At 44.3% G+C, this 18,732-nt stretch overlaps 1 protein-coding gene across 10 annotated transcripts in view; it reads right to left on the bottom strand.

The window, feature by feature from the left end:
- LOC111975536 (oxysterol-binding protein-related protein 6) overlaps positions 1-18,732 on the bottom strand; it is a 60,726-nt gene that overhangs the window by 6,516 nt on the left and 35,478 nt on the right. For 4 of the 10 annotated variants that reach the window (XM_024003862.2, XM_024003878.1, XM_024003870.1 and 1 more), the window contains 14 exons: positions 14,689-14,811; positions 14,461-14,514; positions 13,859-13,972; positions 12,093-12,341; positions 11,322-11,463; positions 10,378-10,479; positions 9,579-9,673; positions 7,085-7,265; positions 5,536-5,669; positions 3,798-3,905; positions 3,141-3,272; positions 1,972-2,059; positions 1,306-1,559; positions 373-510 (listed from right to left, as the gene is read on the bottom strand). In XM_024003862.2, coding sequence (XP_023859630.1) covers positions 373-510; positions 1,306-1,559; positions 1,972-2,059; positions 3,141-3,272; positions 3,798-3,905; positions 5,536-5,669; positions 7,085-7,265; positions 9,579-9,673; positions 10,378-10,479; positions 11,322-11,463; positions 12,093-12,341; positions 13,859-13,972; positions 14,461-14,514; positions 14,689-14,811 — 1,914 coding nt within the window. The remainder of the gene's footprint in view (positions 1-372; positions 511-1,305; positions 1,560-1,971; positions 2,060-3,140; positions 3,273-3,797; positions 3,906-5,535; positions 5,670-7,084; positions 7,266-9,578; positions 9,674-10,377; positions 10,480-11,321; positions 11,464-12,092; positions 12,342-13,858; positions 13,973-14,460; positions 14,515-14,688; positions 14,812-18,732) is intronic. The other 6 variants (XM_024003904.2, XM_024003895.2, XM_024003909.2 and 3 more) reach the window with 6 other exon arrangements.

Below are 18,732 nucleotides of genomic sequence, written 5' to 3'. Positions count from 1 at the left end.
AGAATGGTCCACCACCTAAAGGACATGCAGCCAACTTGACACAACTTTGGGAAGCATTGGAGTCAACATGGGCCAGCATCCCTGTGGAACGCTTTCGACAACTTGTAGAGTCCATGCCCCGGTGAATTAAGGCTGATCTGATGGCAAAAGGGGGTACAACTCAATATTATATATATATTTTATAATATTTTTTTCTCAATAAGTAGTCCGTACAGTAGGGTGTACAGTACGATAGATTTAAAAAAAAAAGCAGAGTTAGACAGGATTACCGACACATTATGTAAAAAGCAAAACCGATCCCAGATCTACTACTGAGACGCTTGATACATACGGGCCGCGCAACTCTGTAATGAATGTGTTCCGAGTACCTACCTGCTCAGCGATAAAACACATGCCCTTGTCCTCACGGATACATTCATACGTCTCTCCCAGTAAAGGGTTGAATGGCTTGCTTCCCGCTCTGTAGTACGTGGAGGAGTATCCTGAGATGACGAACGCTGCCATAATGGCCTGTAGCAGAGAAACGGCAACACAATGAACGCTAACAACGTAAAACATACACAACGCTTTCCATCAATACTGCCAGTGGCGTTACACTGAAACAGAAGTTCTCTTTGTTTGATAAAAGTTACGAATGAATCATTTGTGCATAAAATAATACATGATAAAATGATCTAAACGCCATTTAAACCCCTGGTACATACTGGTTTACAACCTCCCAGTAAAATATCATTATTGTCATACTTGTCTTGCAAGTGCAACGTTAGTATTCACACACCGTCCTGTTATGGTAACAAAGACAGGAGAATGACAGATGTGAGATTGAACAAGGTCGACAGCTGCAGCGGAGCGTGATGTCTCTGGAAGAGGCCAGGGCTGTTGTTCAGACTGTTTACTTTGGGCATGGCACTGCCAACGCCACGCCAGCGCACATGCCATGGACTGGACTCACCCAGTATGGGTTAGTGATGGTAGAGACCGGGAATGTATATAGTTGCTTGTGCTGATGAACTCCATCTTAACCTGAAGAGGTTTTCCGTCATCTAATGAGCCTCTCCGGTATGTCTTCTGTTAGCTGGTTTAGTGGGTCACATCATCACTAAGAGTTCCAGTAATGTAAGATTAGGTCATACCTTGTGGTAGAGAATGCAGAGTTATACTTGTGGCTTTTCTAAGTGCATCCATACAGTTATAGGACTCAGAGAGGTGAGGGTTTGGGCTGTACCATGCATTGGTTGTCAGAGGGGTGAGCATTGCAGTTGTACCATGCGTTGGTACTCAGAGGGGTGGGTGTTGGGGCCGTACCATGCGTTCGTAGGGGTCCTCCGTATCGGCAGCTCTGTCCAATAGCTCAGTGTACTCCAGCTCCTCACACATGTGCTGCAGGGTGTTGAGGGGCTCGTTGAGTTCCACGGGCATGGACACCTTGGACAGGTCCTTCCCTATGTTGTTCCTCAGGATGTTCCACAGGTTGATGTTGCTGCAGTCCGGCGAAGGGGCGGGGAGGGACGGGCGCCGCCCGTTACGGAAGGCACTTCCAGCCAGGTCTCCGTTCAGCACTGAAAAAAAATAGGAAAGTACAATACTGTCACGGAGCATCCTCGAGGACTCACAACCGTCTGAACCAGGCTTCGTCAAATCCTAGTCCTTGCATCTCATAATAGCCACAGGTAGTTCATGACTGAAACATAGTCAAAGGATGAATGGCTAGAATAGAAGATAGAGTGCCTGTGCAGAGGAGAGGGAGGCCCTGCTTCACTTTCCCCTGACAGCTTTCATAAACCCTGAGTGCCGCTCTTGGCACACTGTGAGCCCTGCAAGGTCAATCCCTGCCTCAGTGATAAATGACCTGGCCATCGCAGTGGGAGAGGGGGGAGGTGGTGGTGGGGGCAGGGGGTTCACCACCACCTCTATTACATTAGCCCCCTTGCTCTAATGGAAGGAGAGGCCGCCGCAGAGGGGGGGACCTACTTTGTCTGGAGACGTTATCGGTCACGCTGGCATTGTCCTCTGAAATGTTATCGCTCACATCGCTGACGTATGACTCATCGTCTGAGGCCTAGAGGGAGCGGGGGACAAAAGAGCCAGAGTCAGTACAGTACACACACCCAGAGAGCCTAGTCAATAACACACACACACACACACACACAACACACACACACACACACACACACACACACAACACACACAACAACACACACACACAACACACAACACACACACACACACAACATCACACACACACACACAACTACAGTTTGCCAAGTGGCTAGCAAACTGCAGTCAGCGCTGGCTTTCTCTCTCTCGCTCTGCAGTAATCAAAAGATGAGACACTGCAGCATTTCCATGCACTTTATATATAGTAACATACAATGAACTCATTGACGGTGCCAGAGAAAAGCAGATTGTAGCTGGCGGTAATGGCCTCTATTGCAGTACAGTCGGCTGCTGGAAGAGCTTTTTTGGCCAACAGCACTCTGCTGGTTTGAATAGGGCCTGGCACCTGAGGCAGAGGGTTTGGCCCTAGCCTGGTGATGGACCTCCTTGGTGAGTAATCCTTCAGCAGGACTCTAGATAGTAGCACTTGGTTTTCATACCTGGGGAGCAGCCAGATAGGCCTGAAGGGTGATGGCTCTTATGGGGCCATATTGACTGGTGCTCGGTACTCATGGCATTGGGCCTGTCATGGCAGTGAGGGAAAAAAGCCATCTCTTTGGCTTAAGAACAGACAAACCATCAGACTGGAGGAAGGACCATGGAGAAGGACCATGTCAAATCCATAAAGAAGGGCTTATCATTGAAAACCTGGAGTTGGTGGGAAATCCCGGGGGACGGTGGCATGAGAAATGCTGCCGTGCTTTAGGACATGACTGGACCCAGTTGAAGGATTTAAGCAGCAGGATAATAGAATGGAGACTGGAGAGCCTCCCTCCAGTGTGGCTTTGTTTGACTTTCCGTTGTGTTATCTCTGTCCCTCACACTCTTCTCATGAATCGCTGACGAACTCCAGCTCCACTCGGGCCATCGGCCATGCTTAATCTGAGCTCCCAGCTCTTTGACATGTTTTCACCCTCCCCCTTCCTCTTCAATCTGCTCCCCGTGGTCCTGCTGCCATCCCCCTCTCAACGCCCCACTCTCACCTCGTTCTCCGACGAGCTGGCAGACAGAAGCACTTCCTGGGCGTCGAAGAACTCGGACACAGACTCTGACATGGACAGCCTGCTCTCATTGGACGTCTGTTGTGTCAGAGGGATTCCCATCTGCTCACCAGCCTGTAAGAAAACACAGTGAAACACAAGTAACTTATTTGAAATTAATTGGGAGAGGGGAATGACAGAACTGCAATGTGTAATGGGGGTCTTTATTCTTCCTATATTTCTGAAAGGACTGAGGTCACAATGTTTTCTGATTAGTCATTTTCCCATTTACCTTGACGTCGGGGTCAGCATAACTTAATGATCAGTAAGCTCACCTGCCAAGATATACTGGAAGCACCATCCTTCTTTAAGGACAGGAATCAATAGTGTAATTGGCAAATGCAGTAAGCAGAGATTACACAATGTTTTCCAGTTAACTAAGGCTACATGGCCAGCTTTATAATGCCTGTGTATCACACACAGAGGGGGAAAAACAGCACACAAGATCACGCTATTCTCCCTGACCTCACCTGTCAGCTATCGGATGGCTGCTATAAGCACATTCAGCACTGCAATGGCAGGTTTTCTGCAAGTCAGGGACATTGGTTTTGGGGAATAGAAAAACTTCAGACAAGTTTATCTAGTTGAAGATGTAGCTACCTCGTCAGAACTGGGAATGATGTTCACACTGACTTTTTGTTCAGACAGGACCGACTCAGAGTGGATGCGGCCCAGTCGGGTTTTAAGCTCGGCGTTTTGGGACAGGGCCTGAAAGAAATAATGATCAATCACTAATCTGTCAGCTAGATGAAAAAACAGAGTGGAATAGAGAACTAAAAAGAAAAGCATTAAAACTGGATCTATGTCTTGCAGCTCTACATTCATTTTTCTTAAACAGAAAACCCTAACATATGGCAGCAGATCCACAAGGTCGGCCATGAGAGGTGACTGTATAGTTCCCTTAAGGAAAAGCACCTTTAGTAAATCTGCTTTCTCTGTGGGAGCTTCCCATGTCTGGAATACACTGCCATCAGAGACACATAACTGCACCACATATCACTTTCACAAAATGCATGAAGACATTGCTAAAGGTCAATCAGATTTGTGAACATAATCCCTAGCTGTGTATTGCCGCTTTCCATGTTGTCTGTTGTCTGTAGCTTGTGAGGTGTGGAAACACTTTGTTGCTTTTATGAATTTTGTCTTACTGCTTTTTGTTCTATGTTGCTCTGTCTGTATGCTATGTCTTGCTTGTCCTATGTTGCTCTGCGTGTGCTCACTGCTCAATGATTGTCTATATTGTAATTGTTTTTTATAACCTGCCCAGGGACTGTGGTTGAAAATTAGCCGGCTGGCTAAAACCGTCACTTTTACTGAAACGTTGATTAATGTGCACTGTCCCTGTAAAAATAAAATAAACTCAACTCATTAACACAGAAATATCGGAGGCTTATACTGTATGTACTGGCACACTATGGACATATTTTGTGAAAATGAGATACAGTTATAATGTCACCTATAGTTCGACAGATTTTACTGCTGCAGTTATGGTCTGTATTGGTCTAAACTGTAATATCTCCAATCAAACCTACCTAACAGGTCCCTAAGGAGAGTATAGTACATCAGCTACCCTGACTACCCTTAGCTGCAGTAAAGGGCATGTTAAGTTGACATCCCGACAACCCTCTCTGTAGCCATACCATGACTCTATCTTGCAGGCACCCAGACCACACACACACACACACACACACACACACACACACACACACACACACAACATGCCATGGCCTGATACCCTTGACCTGCACTATTACGAAAACTCCCAATTAAGAACCAAAACAGTAAACGGTTGACACATTTCACAAAAATAATTTGACATGTCAACACAGAACGTGCTCCAATGAAATCATTGGCAACCCTAAGGAGTCAACTTAATGGACTTGAGACGCACAGTTAATATTACTTTCATATTATTTTGAAAAAAGGTAACAGCAGTTTTTTTAAACTAAGCTGTCCTCTTTTTCATCTCCACGTTTCGCTTCTCAGAAACAGATGAAAGCGATTGCAATGAATCAGCAATGGCTGCTCTGCTTTCCATGATGAGTTATTAGCTTAGTCTCACTATGTGACAATATAAAAATGGATCCATTCTCATAAAAACAGAAAACAAAGCAGTGTGTCTAGTAAAACAAATGACGAAAGCCATATCATTCTTTCAAAACACCTCATCTCTCCATCCATTACATTAAAAAAATGTCATGTGCTGCAATGAATATTTGAAGTGACGCAGTGAATTCTGACAAAAACAACAATATTAACAATTTATAATGACAGTTCCCAGTGCAGGGGAATTCTGGGTACTGTAGTACATTTCTTATAGAACACCTGCATGTCTCACCTGTGACAGAGACTTCCTGAGGGTGATGAGCTGGACAGACTGCCCTGATGACTGATCCTGGTCTGATAAAACAGTTTTGATCTTCTCCTTCTCTATGGCCACTGTGTTGAACGCAGACTTTAGCAGAGAGTGGACTGCAAAGAAAGGAACCAGAAATCCCTTTAAACACACCCTCTAGTAACAACTCTTCAGTATCGCTTTCACTTTATTTTAGTGGTATGGATAGTGTAAAGCCACGTGAAGTGTAAATAAATCTGTTGGTTGGTGTCAAATGTATTCCAATAGTCTAACACAGGGGTTCTTAAACTTTTTCAGTCTATGACCCAAATTAGGATTTCTGTGTTTTCCTGGGACCCAAGCTTATAAAAACATGCAACTAATTGTAAATATGGGTACATTCCATTGCCCTTATGCCTAAAACAAATGCAGTATAGACAAAAACAAATAACAATTAAATACCCATATAAATATTAATGTTTATTGTTCCCCATTAAAAAACACACTGCTTCCTGCTGTAGATGAGCAACCCAAACATTTACATTTACATTTAAGTCATTTAGCAGACGCTCTTATCCAGAGCGACTTACAAACATGTGAGTGTTTGCCTCAAAAAGCATCTTGCTTCAATCAGTTTATTCCAGTTCAGAATAAAAATGCATACTTGTATTTTAACTGCAACACTTCAAATCTAGACTTGTTTTCAACAATACTTTCTACAGTAATATGTACAGTAGGCCTGATAATTTTTCAGGTTGCACTATCAGTAGCTAGCTAGCTTGCTTTGGCTAACGTTAACTAGCTATTAGCTGTGTAGAAGGTGATTGTTTGAAAGAAACTCACATCGACTACTATMAGATATTATTTCTGCTTATCATCAACACCTGTAATAAAATGACAACAATGCCTTGCTAGCTGACGTTTTCCAAGAGGCCCCTGGGTTTACCATCATGCTGTTTGGTCAGGACGTGTTCGTTTGAGACACTCATTACCAAGCACTTCCCCGCACAAAACACATGGTGGGCGCTCCGAGTTATTTCTCAAAGTTTGTATGAAACCAAGAGAGAGAAACTCATCGCTGTATTCGCGTTTCATGACGATTGAGTTCAGTCAGAACTTGTGGCTAGCTTGAGTCAATTGGATGACAGAGATGCGTGGGAATGAGAAGCCAGTGGCTCACAGCGCATCGTCTGCTGCTGAACGACAGTGCCGCAGTGTGTGGGTCGCGGAGGGATCTTCACGAAAACTGCAGAAGAAAGATCCGGTAAATCACAGAGCACATCTCCCTCCCACTCGCGCAGTGGCCAAACTGTGCAGACACAGCTGCTAAGCAGAGAGCGCAGTTGCACTTGGCCAAATCAATGAGTCACTAATGAAATAATTATACATTTACTCTGACACGTCGCGACCCACCATTAACAGGTCCAAAGTGGGTCGCGACCCATACTTAAAGACAGTCTGGTCTAACATGACTTTTCTATTCAGTGCAGAAGCCTGTATGTGTGTCTGCGTCTGTCTTTCTGTCTGTCGGTGTATATGTATGTGTGTGTACCTTTCTGAGCGATGAGGCAGAAGTCCTCCTGTAGTTTGATGTAGTCGCCTCCACACTCTATGTTGTCAGGAGCCAGGCGAGAGGCAGGGGTCTGGATGTCCACCAGCTCAGCACTCAGGTTGGGGTTTGAGGAGTGGAGGCGGACTGGAGACATGCTGGCACTCACAGGGAGAGATGGGACCTGAGAAGGAGGAGTGAAGTGGGGCACTGTAAGTACCACCTAGAAGACTTACAGTGCCTTCAGAAAGTATTCAGACCCATTTACCTTTTCCACATTTTGTTGTGTTACAGTCTGAATAAAAAATGGATTACACTGAGATTGTGTCACTGATCTATACACAATACCCCATAATGTCCAAGTGGTTTGTAGAACCTRTTTTTTTATTAATAAAAGATTAAAAGCTGAAATGTCTTGAGTCAATAAGTGTTCAACCCCTTTGTTATTCAAGCCTAAATAAGTTCAGGAGTAACAATGTGCTTATTAACAAGTCACATACTTAGTTACATGGACTCATTCCGTGTTCAATAATAGTGGTTAACGTGATTTTAGAATAACTACCCCATCTCTGTACCACACACATACAATTATCTGTAAGGTCCCTCAACCAAGTAGTGCATTTCAAGCACAGATTCAACCACAAAGACCAGGGAAGTTTTTCAATGCCTTACAAAGACGGGCACCGATTGGCAGATAAAAAAGCAGATGCTGAATATCCCTTTTGAGCATGGTGAAGTTATTATGGTGAAGTTGGATGGTGTGTCAATACACCCAGTCAATACAAAGATACAGGTGTCCTTCCTAACTCAGTTGCCAGAGAGGAATGAAACTGCTCAGCGATTTCACCATGAGACCAATGGTGATATTAAAAACAGTTACAGAGGTTAATGGTTGTGATATGAGAAAACTGAGAATGGATCAACAACATTGGAGTTACTCCACAATATTGACCTAAATGACAGAGTGAAAAGACCCCTGTACAGAATAAAAAATATTCTAAAACATGCATTCTGTTTGGAACAAGTCACTAAAGTAATACTGCAAAAAATGTGCCAAAAACATTTTTGTCCTGAATACAATGCGTTATGTTTGGGGCAAATCCAACACAACACATKACTYAGTACCACTCTTCATATTTTCAACCATGGTGGTGGCTGCYTCAWGTTATGGCTAATGCTTGTCATTGGCAAGGACTAGGGAGTTTTTTTAGGATAAAAATAAATGGAATACAGCTACAAGCACAGGGAAAATCCCAGAGGAAAACCTGGTTGTCRGCTTTCCAACATACACTGTAAGAGAAATTCACCTTTCAGCAGGACAATAACCTAAAACACAAGGCCAGATGGGTGAGAATTGTTTTCATTTCATCCATGTTTGAATTCAGGCTGTAACACAACAAAACGTGGAATACGTCAAGGGGTATGAATACTTCCTGAAGGCGCTGTAGGTGGGTGGGAATGTAGGCCAAGTTATGTGTCTACAGAAAGGAGTGAATGGGTCCAGATTAAGCTCAAGTTCTGGCTCCTTATAGAACACCCTTCTGTTGTCTCTTCAGATAAATATTTGAGCATACAGACTGATGGTAAATAATAGATAGATACGCATACTTGTATGTTTGTTTACATCCCTCTATAAAGCATAGCAAGTCTGCCGAGTCATTGGAGACGGTGAAGCACAGTTGAATCAGAGGCTTTGTTCCAACCAATGCTCTTTTCATGTTCCTCAGCTATAAATAAACCATAAAACAAGGGAAAAAACCTTTCCCCTTGTTTCTCCTGGACTGATGACTCACTCATTCATTAACACTACGTATCCCAGAGGGCCGCTGGTGAGGAAACGGTTGGTTCTGGGCTACATAATCTACCAGAACGCCCGTAGTGAAAACAACTCAGTATCATGAAGGAAAAGGCTTTTAAACTGTCCGTTGTTGCAATCGGCCATTGGAACAGTTTTAAATAACGGAGCGTTATATGAATTCAAAGCATGACTAGCCTTTTCCCGAAGCAGTAGAGTGTTAAAAGTAAATAGGGGAATTTAGTCAATATAAGAAAAAAGTAATTGTACAGACCAAAACAGGGTATGTGGTTCAGGCTTTGTATTATGATAAGTACAAAAGGACATTGAATCCTGAGCAGATAGCCTAACATGTTCTCTGTGTCCTGACCTATAATTGCATGACCCATGTTGGTAGGCGATAATGCAGTGGGGTTAACTGGATACATCCCGAATGGCACCCTATTAGTGGTGCCCAACTTTTGAGCCCTATGGGTAGGGCATTTGGGACGTACCCACAGAAAAAAATTCAACATAATGATGTGCCCTGTGCTTCCCCCTGCAGACGGCTGCACAATGAGGGCCTTCGGACACAGAAAGACTGCCTTGAATATATCTGGGGCATTTTGTATGGAGGCTACTAAACCAGAAACGATTCCAAAGAGCTATGTGTGCGTGGGACAGAAAAAGAGAGAGACTGGATATCTAAGAAATAAGAGGTACCTGAAGCTGCAATTTTGCATCTTTGCCGACACTTTTTGTTCTCCATCTTCTGTTCATGCGCTTGTCTTTCTTTGACATGTCTACACAATTGCTCTACATAACAAACACGGATCAGAATATGTGAGAGGTGGTTAATAAGACAAGCAAAGGTTGCATCATCACTAAGAGAGAAGCAATGATGCCAGATAACATAGCAGCAATGATGCCAGATAACATAGCAGCAATGATGCCAGATAAKATAGCAGCAATGACAGTTAACCCACACACACATTGTTAGCTATGAAATTGAGGATGAGATCGTCTCCACACAACTGAGTAAAAAAAAACTTTCTCTTAATGAAAAAGACTTTCTCTTAATGAAATGTAACGATTCAAAGCAAATGGCAAACATTCAAACGTTGATGTATGCTCTTAATCAAATGCAATTTGTTATACATTGATTGGAAAGCAACAAAAGCAACAGTGAATTATGTGAGTCTATTAGAGTGTGTTGATGTACAGTGACAGAGATGAAGGCTGTGTTGGAAACGGATTGGGCCTCACACAGCCTGACCATGAGGCCCAGAGATACACACCTCCATCCATTAGTGTAAAAACAGCCCCCCCCCCTACCCCCCACCACACTCAGACACTGCTGTACTAAGATTAAACTCTCCCTACTCCTGCTATGTGTGTGTGTGTGTGTGTGTGTGTGTGTGTGTGTGTGTGTGTGTGTGTGTGTGTGTGTGTGTGTGTGTGTGTGTGTGTGTGTTGTTGTGTGTGTGGTGTGGTGTGTGTGTGTGTGTGTGTGTGTGTTACCGCATGTCAGTGAAATTAGGAGCCGACTGGGTCCTCTGTAAGATCTCCAGGCTCTGCAGTAACTTGCTCAGCTCAACCAGGCTGGACTGGCAGCGGGCGAGCTCTGACAGAAGCAACACAAGGACATGGGTCACACACTGGAAGACCACGTCTGACACAATCATCTTTTCTATCACTGCTGTGCTTCACAAATGAGAGAACAATTATGGAAAAACAAATATCTTATTAGTTTAAGTAACAAAGTGGAATAATATGACAGGCAGTTGCTACGGCTATTCTTTTTTTCAATTAATATACAGTATTAGTATTGTCCACGAGTGTCTAGTCGATAGACCATATGGTTCAAGAGAAAATAGCCAAATAATCTAATCAACAATGGCATTATTTTCAATTACTTCTGCAACTCGTCCAATTATTGACTTTTTACACAACATAGACAACAAATACATATTGACATAGTAAAATAAATAAAAGTGTAAAAGAAAAATAAGGATATTTAACACTGAAACCCTTATATTAAACACCAAATGGTGTTCATTAAGTTGATGGTTAATATTTATGTTTTACAGCTTTGATATTCTCTCTTTTTTTATTTGACATGTTTGTAAAGCCAGAGAGGCGCCTGTGATAATATGAAGTACCCCAAAGGGCCACTAGATGTATTGTGATAGATTACATAAAATCCTTGAAAGATTCAAAAATTCTGGTAGTTTACTGGTAAACTTTGAAAGTTTCCAGTAATATACCCTCCTTTTGCAACCCTAGTTGCTACTCACAGGAGCTATTTAAAATCAGACACGGGCATGAGGAGAATATCCCATCATATGAATAATACAATAAATCTTTCAATGTTGGCAGGGAAAGGGAAATATATTGCTGATCCTTATCATCCCGATATAATAGATGGATGTTTCACAGCAGTGATGGTGGGAAGAGAGCACTTACCCTCTGTACACTTGTCCATCTCCTCCGACTCCTGGAGCCATGCAGCCACTTTGCTCTGTCCGTTACTGTAGGAGGCCGGCAGGCTGCTGCTACTAGGGACCGGGGGGGACTGCCATGATGGAAGGGTGGTGGGTTTGGGCTGCTGGAGGACAGGGGTAGCGACACAGAGGGTTGGGTTAGTAAACACACCTCAGACATACAGTATGTATACCTTCTGAATAACACACACCAGATGTGAGAGAAACATGTATGTTTCCTGCTTTCTAAGACACATTCTAACAGAATTCATGCTTTCTAAGAGAAATTAGAAGAGAATTTATGCTTTCTAAGAGAAATTAGTATAGTAACTGTGAAGCAAAGGACAGGAGATATAGTATGTCCAAATCATCAAAGATTTCCTATTTAGAACAGTAAAGATTTCCTGCATCATCAACACTTCAAAGCCACAGATCTTTATTGACTCAGGTCCTGTGAGAGTGCTGATCAGTAAGAGCCCGTAGCGCGCAGGCCGAGACCCAGGCCCAGCTGCTCTGAATACAGGTTTGTTTGATGAGTCCTAATAACCTGAGTCTGCCAGAGACTCTCCCCTCCCTGGGGGGATTCAGTGCCATTAGTCTTATAATTAGCTCGGTAACTGAACAGGGTTGTTAGAACCCGTCACAAATGAAAATGTTGAGTGGCTGTATATTGAAACGTTAATAGCGTTGTATGAGGGCCACTGCCACTATGTAAACCCAACCTGAGTCAGACAGACGTAAGAGTTCAGCTTACCACAGCAGAGAACAACTGTGCCGAGGTAACCGCCAGGGAAGAGAGGCCCACCTTTACGTCATGTTGTCCCGCAATGGGGGTGGGGGCTGGCTGAGGGTGGGGGTGTGGGATGGGGGACTCGGTGGTGGCAGGGGGAGGGAACGTCCTTATGGTGGCGTCTCGGGGGGAGCGGACGATTTCGTTCTGCCGGTAGAGACGGTGGTGGCGCAGCTTGACCACCCAGGAGTCAAAGATGTCTGGAGACTTGACCTGGGAAGAGAGAAGAGAAGAGGAGAGGGGAAAGGAATAGAAGAGCCGTGAGAAGGAGAGGAAAGGGCATAGTCTTTGAATAATGCAAATGTAGAGTGATGCCACAGTAAATCCAATCTAATGTTATTTGTCACATGCTTCGTAAACAACAGGTGTTGACCAACAGTAAAATGCTTATGTAGGCTACTGTACCTAGACTACATGACCAAAAGTATGTGGACATTAATATGGAGCTGGTCCCCCCCTTTGCTACTATAACAGCCTCCACTCTTCTGGGAAGGCTTTCCACTAGATGTTGGAACATTGCTGCAGGGACTTTCTTCCATTCAGCCACAAGAGCATTAGTGAGGTCGGGCACTGATGTTGGGCGATTCGGCCTGGCTCGCAGTCTGCGTTCCAATTCATCCCAAAGGAGTTCAATGGGGTTGAGGTCAGGGCTCTGTGCAGTCAAGTTCTTCTACACCGATCTCAACAAACCATTTGTGTATGGACCTCGCTTTGTGCACGGGGGCATTGTCATGCTGAAACAGGAAAGGGCCTTCCCCAAACTGCTGGATGCACAGAATCGTCTATAATGTCATTGTATGCTGTAGCGTTAACATTTCCCTTCACTGGAACTAAGGGGCCTAGCCTGAACCATGAAAAACAGTCCCAGACCATTATTTCTCCTACACCAAACTTTACAGTTGGCACTCTGTATTTGGACAGGTAGCGTTCTCCTGGCATCCGCCAAACCCAGATTCGTCCGTCAGACTGCCAGATGGGGAAGTGTGATTCATCACTCCAGAGAAGGCGTTTCCACAGCTCCAGAGTCCAATGGCGGTGAGCTTTACACCACTCCAGCCGACGCTTGGCATTGCGCATGGTGATCTTYGTCTTGTGTGCACTTACATAGTGCAGAAATTTGACAAACTGACTCGCTGGAAAGGTCCTATGACGATGCCACATTGAAAGTCACTGAGCTCTTCAATAAGGCTATTCTACTGCCAATGTTTTCTATGGAGATTGCATGGCTGTGTGTTCGATTTTATACACTTGTCAGCAACGGGTGTGGCTGAAATAGCCGAATCCACTAATTTGAAGAGGTGTCCATATCTTTTACATATATTGATCAAAAATATAAACGCAACATGTAAAGTGTTGGTATCATGAGCTGAAATAAAATATCCCAGAAATGTTCCATATGTACAAAAAGCTTACTTTTCTCAAATGTTGTGCATCCCTGTTAGTGAGCATTTTATCCTTTGTCAAGATAAAGTCCTTTTGTGGGGAAAACTCATTCTGATTGACTGGGCCTGGCTCCCCAGTAGGTGGGCCTGGCTCGCAAGTGGGTGGCCCCTGCCCAGTCATGTGAAATCCATAGATTTAATTTATTTCAATCGACTGATTTCCTTATATGAACTGTAACACAGCAAAATCTTTGAAATTGTTACATTTTTGCTCAGTGTAGAAATTGTCCTCTTCCTGACTTAGCCTATATCATCCATCATTTCTATCTCAGTCACAATGAAGCTTACTTTGAGGTGGTAGATATGCTCCTCTGTGTCCAAGTCAATGCGGCGGGCCCTCTTCTTGATGGACATGACTGACAGACCCACATCAATGCAGCCATGCAGTTTGGCTTTCTGAATCTGAGAAAAGAGAGTTTAACAGAAGTCAACGTATGTCATGTAAGCAGGTGTGATAACTCATTGTTGCTGTATAAATAAATGGAATCTTAAGATGAAGAAAAAGAAAAGAGCATCACGATGGAAAGCTACAGGCCTACTTGTCTCTAAAGTCTTATTCAAAAGTAATCATCATGTGATTCAGCACTATTACGCAACATCATGCATTGAGGCTAGTTTGCCAGTTCGGTTCAAAGAGATCAAGGCTGACAAGAACATGGCTGCTTCCAGGAAGCCCTGTGAAAGGAAGGGCCCTTTGTACACATCTGATTAGTGTGGACGCAGCAGTTTAGAAAGTCATTTGGAGATTTCCTGCAGGCTGACTTGGGCAGCTGAAACACAATGGGCAGTGACCCTGGGGGTGTTTCTGCTGAGTCACCATGGTGCCACAGCCATGCCAAGCGAGGCTGCCCTCGGTCTCTGCCTCGTGGCTACTAGTCAGGGTTACTCACATCAATTGGCGACTTGGAGTACTTCAGCATCCCATTGTCCAGGACAAAAAAACGCTTTGGAAAAACAACAACAACAAAACATTGAGTTGGTGACTAACAGTACTTGTCTCTAGAAATATATGTCCTTTTGAGAATTGTGTTTGGTGACTTTTCTGAAGGGTTTCGCAACAAGGAAATCGATGAAAACAAGTAAACAGTTTTGTGTCCCACTCGGTCATTAAGCCCTACCTTGTGCCAGCCTTTCAGCGGCCATTTTCGCTTCTTCAGCATGAAGCCCTCGTGTTTATCTGGCCTCTGGACGTTGCTCTGACCGATTCTCAGTCCCTCAATGATTTCCCAGCTGTCTGCCTCCTAGGGATGGAGACAAAAACAGAGCCGTGTCGGAACTCATCTGTTCACTTCTCCAGGGTCAGGGAAAACAGCAACAGTAAAGAAACGCCCCCGGCCTTGGCCGCATCGCATTCTGCCTGTAAACAGTATGCATAATAGATATTACCAGCTATAACAGAAATACTACTAGTATACTACAGTATATTACATCGAACTGGGCATTTTGTCTACCTATTTACAGAAATACTGCCCGATTGAGTATCTTGTAGCCCTCTCAGCATTTCCACTCCATTAGCTTTCCCTTAGTCTGCTCTCCTGTTTCTGTTGGCTCTGCAAATCACAGGCCTCCTCTGGAGTGGAGGGAGGGATGGGGTCAGGTAAGGATACGTATGACAGGGCAGAAGTGTCCCACTATAAGACAGAGACCCGGGAGATTCCCCACTGGGCTGTGTGGGCCGGGCGATGGTCAGGTGAGGTTACAGCTGAATACGGAAACATTATTATCTGCCTAATAAGAGTCCCCTGCAGCGCTGACAGCCCAGTGTGTGTGTGTGTGTGTGTGTGTGTATGTGTGTGTGTGTGTGTGTGTCTGCGTGTGTGCATGACAGGATGAGGCATCACTCACCACCCAGGGATTACTATAGGCCATGAAGGGTCATGTGGCCATAACCACACATACAACACCCAAGGCAAAACAAACTGTTGGCTGCTGCACTGTTGTGGACAAAAATACACCTCTCACCTTGCAACAACCGCTCCTGCTCCGCTCTCTGTGTTTGTTTCTATGTGTGGGTCTCTCTCTCTGTGTGTGTGTGTGTGTGTGTGTGTGGTGTGTGTGTGTGTGTGTGTGTGTGTGTGTGTGTGTGGTGTGGTGTGTGTTGTGTGTGTGTGTGTGTGTGTGGTGTGTGTGTGTGTTGTGTGTGTGTGTGTGTGTGGTGTGTGTGGTGTGGTGTGTGTGTGTGGTGGAGAGATAACAACATTGGACAGCCTAATAAATATGGCAAAGTAGACTTGACTTCAGTGTGTAACAACCAGGTTTTTAACCAGCCCAGTGCAGAAAGCCAGAGACTACAGCTGTTATTCTGTTCTGGTCTGCCCCAGTTCAGTCACCATAGCAGCCTGGGAGGAGAAGTAGGCCATTCCAAGCCCTCTATTTAAAAAGTTCAACTCACCTTCCAAAGAAATTAATTCAAAAAAACGAGATGCTTCCAAAGAAATTAATTCAGAAACGTTTGCATTCTTGCCCCCATTACGCTTGAATATGAAGAGGAATGAATGCATCATAACCACTAAATCTGTTTCCTCACAATGTTGGAGGATAGATGGATTGAGGTTGCAGGTTCCATGTGTTATTTCATAGTTTTGATGTCTTCACTATTATTGTACAATGTAGAAAATAGTAAAAATAAAGAAAAACCCTGGAATGAGTAGATGTGTCCAAACCTTTGACTGGGACTGTATATATTTATTTGTATGAAGTAGGCTATCTTATGAAGACCTAGGCCCAATAAAGCATTATTAAAAAGGACCCTGGCTTTCTAAAATGTTTCATTTCAGCTTTAACGTAGTCTAAATCGTTTTACTACCTGGGATTGTGATTTAACAGCCARGATATCCACTGGATCCAACTCATGACTGATTATTCCACTGCTTTAAGCTTGCAATGCATTATGCATCCACCAGCGTGGAAACAGTATAAACCTATCAAATGTCCAGGCTATTTATATCTTTCAATGGTAACTAACTACCAGCTCATGGGACCAACCTTCATGTGTACACAGTGGTGTAGTAGGCTACATTCATCTCCAATACTGCAATGAATCAAACCGTTACTACAGTTAAGGTCTTTAGGAGCAGGGAAAAGGACCAACGYTCCGTGGGGACAAATTAGGGTAAAACTGGACTATAACTATCTAGACCTACACGGCACGGCAGAAGCAGAATTCCTATGGCAGCTTCGTCTGACACATCTGTTTTCCCAGGGACTCCCAGAGTAACAGACACACAACAGAGCATTGAGGGGATACTACTGCTGCTTGAGCATTAGGCAACATACCACCTTGTTTGGTATGTTCGCTGTGTATTGAAGCACACCTAACAAACTCAAATCCGGTAATGCTAACACCACAACACTTGAGACCATGTTGATTTTGTGTAGCGAATCTCTCTTGCTTCGCAACTAAGCAAGGCAACTCACCTGCAACCTAAACAACAACAAGTAGCAGGCTGAGATTTGCCGGAGGAACATCCACACCGTAGTAACTAATCCCCCAACACGATGGATGTTAATTCAAGTACCACATTAAGTACCCATTGGACCCTAGCGCTGATCAGAAGCAGACAACCTAAGTGCCAGGCATTGGTAATCACTGCCAATGTGATTGTAACGAGACGAGAGTCATTTGCTGCAGTCTTGGGTTTTGCTTTGCCATAAATCTGAGTGTGAGAGGGGCTGGGCTGTTGCTGCGCTACTGATGAGATGTAACACAGTGTGAGGTAATATAAACACTGCCTGCGTTCCAAATGGCACCCTATTCCCTAAATAGTGCAATACTTTTGACCAGGGCCCATAGGGAATATAGAGAATTATACACTGAGTGTACAAAACATTAGGAACACCTTCCTAATATTAAGTTGCACAGTCTCAATTCGTTGGGGCATGGACTACAAGGTGTCGAAAGTGTTCCACAGGGATGCTGGTCCATGCTGACTCCAATGCTTCGCACAGCTGTTTCAAGTCAGCTGGATGCCCTTTGGGTGGTGGACCATTCTTGATACACACGGGAAACTGTTGAGCGGGAAAAACCCAACAACGTTGCAGTTCTTGACACAAACCTTGTGCGCCTAGCGCCTACTACCATACCCCGTTTAAAGGCACTTCAATCTTTCGTCTTGCCCATTCAGCCTCTGAATGGCACACATACACTATTCATGTCTCAATTGTCTCAAGGCTTAACAATCCCTCTAACCTGTCTCCACCCCTTCATCTACACTGATTGAAGTGGATTTAACAAGTGACATCAATAAGGTGTTAGGTTCCAAATATCAGAGTAAGAACTCGACGGACAATATGAAAGCTTAAACCAAGTTTATTCATCCCAGGGGTCGAACAGCTGAACAGACAAAGACATATTCACACAAAGACTGATATTTAACCCTTTCTCCTATGAAGAGTCTCCTCCTACACATCTGAACAGCCACTACATCTCTGTTGCTAGACAGAACCTTAGTGATATCTGTTCTTCATCTGACCTGACCTCTGCCCCAAAGTGCTCACTCCTCCCCAACTCACGGCTGTCATGGTGATTGGTACCAGACTGTGTCTCTTCTCATCCCAGAGGATCCCTCCCATAGGATCCCTGATGGCTAACAATAACATATCCTGACATAATGTAAACATTACCCTCTCTCCCTCAGTGACATGAATAAGTATATTTCATGTTATCAAAACCCAACAAAGGGATCCTAGCCCTACACCTGGATTCACCTGGTCAGTCTGTCATGGAAAGAGCATGTGTCCCTAATGTTTTGTACACTCAAGTGTGTAGGGAATAGGGTGCCATTTGGGCCTCTCCCACTGTCTCACTGTAGTAAACATGATTGATTCAGAGCTGCAGGAGGGGCGAGGGGAAGAAAGCACTGAGTTAAACCTTTAGGTGCCAGAAGGCAGAAGCCTGACCTATAGTGGAGCAGGTGGGAATATGTAGTGTGTCTGCTGTACTCTCCACTTCACACATTGCCATGGGCAACAGATGGCAGATTTACCCCCCCACCCCCCAACACAGATTGCCCATGGATTGTCCATTAAGAGGAGGATCTATGGGCCAACCCTTGCAAAGAACGTGTAGTGCAGGGGTCTCACAGGGTTGGAGTGAAAACCTACAGGATGGTAGCTCTCCGGGAACAGGGTTGGAGTGAAAACCTACAGGACGGTAGCTCTCC

This window comes from Salvelinus sp. IW2-2015, linkage group LG2, assembly GCF_002910315.2.
Source record: "Salvelinus sp. IW2-2015 linkage group LG2, ASM291031v2, whole genome shotgun sequence".
Taxonomy (NCBI): domain Eukaryota; kingdom Metazoa; phylum Chordata; class Actinopteri; order Salmoniformes; family Salmonidae; genus Salvelinus; species Salvelinus sp. IW2-2015.
Note: the sequence above shows the minus strand (reverse complement) of the source record. Positions and strands in the feature narration are given on the sequence as shown.